Source organism: Zingiber officinale, chromosome 4B (genome assembly GCF_018446385.1).
Source record: "Zingiber officinale cultivar Zhangliang chromosome 4B, Zo_v1.1, whole genome shotgun sequence".
Taxonomy (NCBI): Eukaryota; Viridiplantae; Streptophyta; class Magnoliopsida; order Zingiberales; family Zingiberaceae; genus Zingiber; species Zingiber officinale.
In genome coordinates, this window is record NC_055993.1 from 100,344,212 (window position 1) to 100,351,079 (window position 6,868).

Consider the following 6,868-nt stretch of genomic DNA (forward strand, 5'->3'; position numbering starts at 1 on the left):
GAAAGTGAGAAAGAAAAGAGGAAAAAAAAATTAAAGTCCCATCGTTATTCGATACTTTTGCCGCAGTTCTTAATCAGTCACGTGAAAGAAATCACAGCCGTACACATTGTCGCCCACGCGTCGTCGATGGGGACGACGGGCGGCCGAGATCGGGCGAAGTCGCATCGGACATTGTTGTCGTTCCCGTGGGGACCATTGACTTGGCAGTACGTGGAAAATACGTTTGTACGGTCATCCCTCATCAACACCGATCTCGAACCATTAACAAGACTTTCTTTTTTTATATATCAAACATATGAAATACCATTTGATGGAACACACTTTCAGTACACTACTACTGATAATGGCTCTGTTTTTCCGTTAGGAAAAATTAAAGAAAATAAAAATAAAAAGTTTCAAAGAGAAATGAAAAAGATGATTATTAATTGCGCTTCACGAACAAAAACAATTTCATCCACATGATCTAGTTCACAAGATAGGATTGCTGACGCCATCCGGGATTTGGAAGTGGAACAGGTTGCTGCAGTAGCTCTCCATCTCGTCCTCCGCGCTGCTGTTGACGTACGTCGTCGTCGACTGCGAGTTAAGCGGCGTCAGGCTCGACGACGCCGGCGTCGACCAGTAGCTCTGCGGGTTTCCGTCGTTGGCGCCGTAGACGTTCGAGGCGTTGACCAAGTGCGTCAATGACGATGAGTGATCGGGCATAATCAGATTATTCTCGATGCTCTGCGGGATCACATCGCCGGCTTGCCATGGGCTCGAGTTAGACCCCGCCTGGAGCTGGTGCGCATTGCTGCACTGCGTCCATTGAGCCTCATCGAAGCTCTGTTGAGGCGGGATTAATTGATCGAGCAGTTGCTGCTGGTCCGGGGGTGTAATTCCTTGATCGCTGAGCATGGGGTTGGGATTCTGATACTGTGACAGTATGAGATTTGTGGTCATCAGGAGTAAGTCGCCGTCGAGGCCAGCCAACAGCCTCGAGAAGTCGAGCTGCAATGGCGACATCGCCTCCGGCGTCGGGTTGCAGAAAGGGGGTGCGAGGAGCGAGGAGAGGTCGAGGAGATCGAGCCGAGGAGAATGAGTCACCGGGTCGATGCCCATCCTCAGCAGCCTCTTCCTGATGTGCGTGTTCCAGTAGTTCTTGATCTCGTTGTCTGTTCTTCCCGGCAAACGAGCAGCGATTGCAGACCATCTGAAGAAAAGAGAAGTCAGAATCAATTACGATAACCATTTCCTTCCTTTAAATTTCAGAGTCGACTCTTACTTGTTGCCTAGCATGCTGTGCAGCTGGATGATGGTCTCTTCCTCTTCAAACGAGAACCTTCCTCGCTTGATGTCCGGCCGGAGGTAGTTCGTCCACCGGAGCCGGCAACTCTTGCCACACCTCGCGAGCCCTGTAAATCAATCAACAGCCCATAAATCAATAATTTATCAATCACTATACGATTCTCATGCTTCGAGCAGTAACTAATATACCAGCTTTCTTAGGAAGAGTCCTCCAGTTTCCTTGGCCGTGCTTCTGTATGCAGACAACGAGCTTTTGGTCCTCTTCCGGAGTCCACGGGCCTTTCTTCAGGTCATCTCTGTCGCAGCAAGGTGTTCTCCCCATCTCAAAATCTCAACTCGATATCAATTAAACCTGGCTTCAGAGTGCAAATTAAAGAGATATAGCAGCAGTATATGATAGGAAACAATCACCGAGTGTTCTTACGGTTTATATAGAGTGAAAACAGAGGCAAATCGACGAGAGGGAGAGTAAAAAAAGTCAACCGGATTCGGTGCCGTCCTTTGTTTATCAAACTCGCGACGTGTCTCCTCTACCTCTCTCATTGGCGGAGCAGCACATGAAAAGGCATACGACTTGAAGTTTAACTCGGGAAGGCGACAGGGAAGCCCCAAAGCAGGAGGGGCTCCTTGTCTCTATCGTCCCCATGGGAGCTGTCACGAACCAAGAGCAGACACGTATGTGGCATACTAACTTGCATTTGCATTGCAGGCTCCTTTTCGCCTCCTTCACGGCCTTCTCGCTGCTTGCTGCACGCTCAGACTTGCTCCTCCTCCATGACAGATGTGCAGATATCTGCCTTTCGATTTGTTTAATTAATCCAGACAATTGATGTCTTAATTATATATTGAAGGAGCTGACGCAGGAGAAATCTGTGTGGAAAATCTCAGTGATGTTGGGCTGTCGGGAGTCAATCTGATCACACGACTATTAAATTACTGTATATCTTCTCAGCAATCTTCTCTGGCAAAGCATGATTCGCACTTCAGCTCAGTTTCTTCACCCATCTGGTGCTTTAATTAAGCAACGCGTGCAGAGCTCATGGACCTAGCAAGAATATATCAATCAGTAAGAAGTCGAGTGCCTTCTACTGCCTCCAGAAATACAGTAGCTTTCAGGGTTCAGGGAAACCTCTCATGTTCACCACAGATTTGTAATATCCATTGACTAATATTTTGTCACAATCTATACACAAATGTTCGGCAATACTTTTCAGTCGTTTGATGTTAACTGATTTTGATTTGTGGACACAGATGCTAACTTGCAGTCAAAAGCTTGCTTTGCTCCATCTCCAGTTTGATTCCCTGTTGCCGTAATTACTGTATTCATAGAATTAACATTAAAAAAAAAAAATCTTAAACATGAATAGTTTCACCAACCTGGACATCGAGTGATCAATAGTGAGAGAATTTTAGATGACTAGTTATTGGCCTTCATCCATAAGAATAAATGGTGAAAGATCTACACCAACTAAAAGCACTTTGGACAATTTGTTAATGATTAATTTCTTTCGCTCTAAGTAAACAGGTAACAGAATCCTAATTAGAGGAATTACTGTAATGTTAAACATGATTGATTCTATTTAAACAGAAACCATAGAACTAGATATACCGTAAAGCAGTTTATATCTTATAATTTTTCACAAATACTCTTTACCAAATTCAATGAAGGTTTTGAGTTAAACAGCCAAGAATTTGGTCAAACTGAAGACTTTGGCACGGTTGGCTCCAATCATTTGTTGCCTAAACATCACCTCAGAGTCAAATCCACTTATCCTCTTCCCTGTTGGTCATCTAAATTGCACCATCCTCTCTTGATTGAAGAAAGCCAACTAGGTGACGATCTAAATGATATGATCTGCTTGACAAAATAAATTCATGAACATATATATAAATGAACACGTGTTCACAGCTGAGCCATTTGCTGCTGAATGCTGACCTGTGCATGCATGCATGCCATCTTCCCAACCACACCATCGTCCTATTGCATGGGGGCAACCCCAATAATTATTTCAACTCAAGAATCCCAATAAAATTATAAGAAACGAATGGCCAACACTTTGAGTTTCATCAATCAGTGCAGAAATAGTTTATAGTAGGTAGTGAAGCAACTAATACAAATTCTATCTGCTATGCATGCTATCTAATATTATAATCTCAACTCAGATACGGTAGAAAAGTTTCCTGAATGAGGTGGCACTATCTGTGTAGCAAAAAAATAGTTGTGATTTGGTACGAAAGAGAATACATACTACATTTAGTAAATCTAGATTATAAAACACAGCGTAATCTAACAGCTGATGACATTTGATGCAGTATTTAGTTGCCCAAATGAACAATTGTATTATACATCCATACGTCCTCAAGTTGACTCCAACAGTTGAAGTCCATACGTGGTCATGTGAGGCGTCGGCGTCCCCACTCTACAGTGGAATGATAAGCTTTAGGTTTGACTGAAAATTAAATTAAAAGCCTAGCAATGCAACTTTGATTCCTGGATTCCCAGCTTCTTGTTGAAGGCACAATTCAATCAAAAAGAACATGTGCAGTAAACCTTGATAAAGTTAGAATCATATTGAAGCTAGTGATATATACGTGTGTCAGATACAAAAGGCAAATTCATGAAACTAAGAGTAGGTCCCTTGATTTTCATATGCTGAATAATCTAAAGTTTTTTGCTTTATTGACTGACATTTACTGGCATTGATTTAAAAGGTGGCAATGGTTGATATGTGAACACCACGCATTGGAGGATTACTTGCAGGAGCATCAAAACTGATAAATGACACTTGCTTTTATAAAACTTAACAGTCCACAGAAATTTTGAGAGGAGTTCAATGGGTTTAGTTTAATATTGGTGGCCGACTATGATGTCAAAAACCTATATGAAACCTATATGTGAATGCAACGTGTGGTTATGTAGTTCTAGATATAAAGGGCTTTAGAGCATCAGATTGACCGACGAGTCAAAGAAGCTATTGGATTAACTTGTGATCAGGAATAGGAAGCAACAAAGAATCATTAGCTGAACACGTACAAGAAAAAAGATTGACCTGAAAAAAAAGGTTAAAGAAGATCATAGGTGATGAAGTTAGATTTAGAATGCTCCATAATAAGTGATATGATCAGCAGCTTTGATATTATAGATGAAATTGATACTGGTGGTTATTTAGAACTCGCTCTCTCAAACAACATTCTCATAGATCTAACTGTGGAGCCTCTAAAATGCAGAATAATTTTCTAGGTGATGAAACTTCATTCATTGATAGAATCACAGAAAAAACTAGAGCAATTAGTTGAATGTAAGCCTATATGTATTAAAAGAGGAAATTTTAGTATACATAATGTGAGATAAAACAAACAAAAATAAAAATCAAATAAATCAGTTATCATACTTTTTACAAGTGATATTTCATATTTCCAACCTTCATGGACTCTTATCTAGCTTTAATAGAGAAATTTTAAAATCTCATTTTTAGCATTCCTCTATATATAAAAGAAATCTCCCAGAAAAAGCATCTCTTCTCTAAAACTTTTGCTCTTTCACAACCTCCAAATATGGCCCATGAATCATTAAAAATTCACAGCAATCATGAATTTCCAATTAAAAACCACCAAGAAACTCCCACTAAAACCCTAACAGAGGTTTAATTAAGTTGAGCTTGGCCCAGTATTGACTAGTTGTTCCACTACCTTGGTAAGACATTGCACCATTGCTTCATTTGAACCATTGGAGAGATGATACTCCACAGTGGCCTTACTCTTTCCGGCCATCTTCGCCACACCAAATGTATTTAATTTACATCTTTGAGTAACTTTGCTCTCTCACCGCCCTGGCTCTATGGCCTCAACCTTGCCCTCACAATTCTCGTCATTTATCTCTAGTGACCCTATTTACATGCAGCTTCAAACTCGTCGTTCACACTCACAATCCAACCCATATTGCAACCTTACCCTTGATAACTGTTGTATGTTGTTTGTGGACTCTACCTGCACTTAATTTCCAACCAAGCAAGACAAAGAAAAAAAAACTTTTCCCGTCATTATCAAAGAAAATTCTACATCTATCTCATTTTGGATAATCATAACTAAGCTTAAACTCTTCTTTACAAAATCATGATCGACATGGATGATATCAATTTCTTGGATCATAGTTCTAATATAATTCTTGCACACAATTCTCACAAATTATAGATTTTACAAGTATAATTATTGTATAGTTAAATTTATTAGATAATAAAATTGGCCCCACTAGATCCATGCCATCCCATAACTCTAGTGCTACAAGTTTAACATGGTTCAAAGACTGATCGCTTAATTAATGATGATGTTCAGGTACAAGTAATTAATTACCATCCACTAAAATAAGAAAGGAAAAGTCTAATGAGGTTCAGAGAAGGAGGTGTTGATGATGGTTGTGTGAAGTGGGTCGCTGAGATGCGTGGCCCAGTTATTCAGCGACCCCTTTCCAGTGGCCATTGCCTGCACGAAGCCCAAGAACGACACCATGGCGAGGCGGCCATGCTTGATCTCTGCCAGCTTCACCGTTGCCTCGTTCTCCAGGTCCACTGCCAGCCCCAACGGATTGAAGTATGCCCCGCCCAGGTACAGCCTCTTCTCCACGTCGAGCTCCGCATTACTCTGGAACTCGGTGTACCTGATCACCAGCACCTCGATCCATATCAGCGTCGTGATGTTGAAGGACAAGGGAAGCCCCAAGTACGACAATCCATCCACTAATTATTCCACCTAAAAATCAAAATTTGGGCAGGAATTCTCTCCAAAGATGGATTTCGATTGGTAATTCTCTAGTCAGGTCAATCTATTTAATATAGTTGATCTGATATGTCCAACTAATCCATATTACTAATTTGTGTGCGTGACTAAACTATTTAGCCTGATTGATTCGCTTCACCTGCTTGCCTCTTTGATCCACACATTTAATTTATTTTTAATTTTAGTTTTGAGATGATAATTTAATAGGTAGTATAATATTTAATAGAGATGGATAAAGTTGTCATCTTTGCATGGAATAAGGTGGCGTTTGGTTTAAAGGTTTGGGAATGAGGGAATGGATTCATTCCCAAACTTTGTGTTTGATTAATGGGAATGGAATCAAGATTTTGGAATGAAATCCAAAAACTTGGGTATGGATGAAACTCACCCCTCCCTTGGGTTTTGATGGAATGAGAATAAGAATTAAGTTTTGGACGAAAATACCTTTAGTAATTTGTTCAATTTTTCTTTCATTTCACTCTCTCTCTCATTATTCTCTCTCATCATACTTTCTCTCTCCTTATTCTATCATCACATTTTCTCTCTCAACATTCTTTCTCTCTCCTCATTTTCTCTCATCACACATTCTCTACCATTTTATTTCTGTATTCTCTCTCATCACACACTCTCTCTCATTATTTTCTCTCTTCATTCTCTCCTCATTTTTCATCATTCTTTCTCTCTCCTCAATCTCTCTTACCATACACTCTCTTCATATTTTATCTCATCACACTTTCTCTCTCTTCATCCTCTTCCATCACACTTTATCTCCTCATTCTCTCTCATCACACATTCTCTACCATTTTCT

At 40.4% G+C, this 6,868-nt stretch overlaps 2 protein-coding genes across 6 annotated transcripts; both read right to left on the reverse strand.

Moving 5' to 3' along the window:
- Positions 1–279: 279 nt before the first annotated feature.
- On the reverse strand, positions 280–3,265 carry LOC121975723 (transcription factor MYB41-like). 5 transcript variants are annotated; one of them, XM_042527548.1, is made up of 7 exons: positions 3,224–3,265; positions 2,665–3,142; positions 2,417–2,604; positions 1,712–2,332; positions 1,477–1,639; positions 1,265–1,394; positions 280–1,192 (listed from the first exon to the last, which is right to left on the reverse strand). In XM_042527548.1, the coding sequence occupies exons 5-7, from the start codon at positions 1,607–1,609 to the stop codon at positions 469–471; spliced, it is 987 nt and encodes a 328-aa protein (XP_042383482.1). In that variant the 5' UTR covers positions 1,610–1,639; positions 1,712–2,332; positions 2,417–2,604; positions 2,665–3,142; positions 3,224–3,265; the 3' UTR covers positions 280–468. The 5 variants fall into 5 exon arrangements, with proteins under 5 accessions (XP_042383482.1, XP_042383483.1, XP_042383486.1 ...); XM_042527549.1 differs by having other exon boundaries at positions 1,712–2,589; XM_042527552.1 differs by having other exon boundaries at positions 1,771–2,604.
- Positions 3,266–3,721: 456 nt separating this feature from the next.
- LOC121975725 (chlorophyll a-b binding protein CP29.1, chloroplastic-like) lies at positions 3,722–6,024 on the reverse strand (the record flags this gene model as incomplete). Its single annotated transcript, XM_042527553.1, has 1 exon — positions 3,722–6,024. A coding segment is annotated over one exon (360 nt), but the record flags the coding sequence as incomplete, so codon positions are not given.
- Between the last annotated feature and the right edge of the window lie 844 nt (positions 6,025–6,868).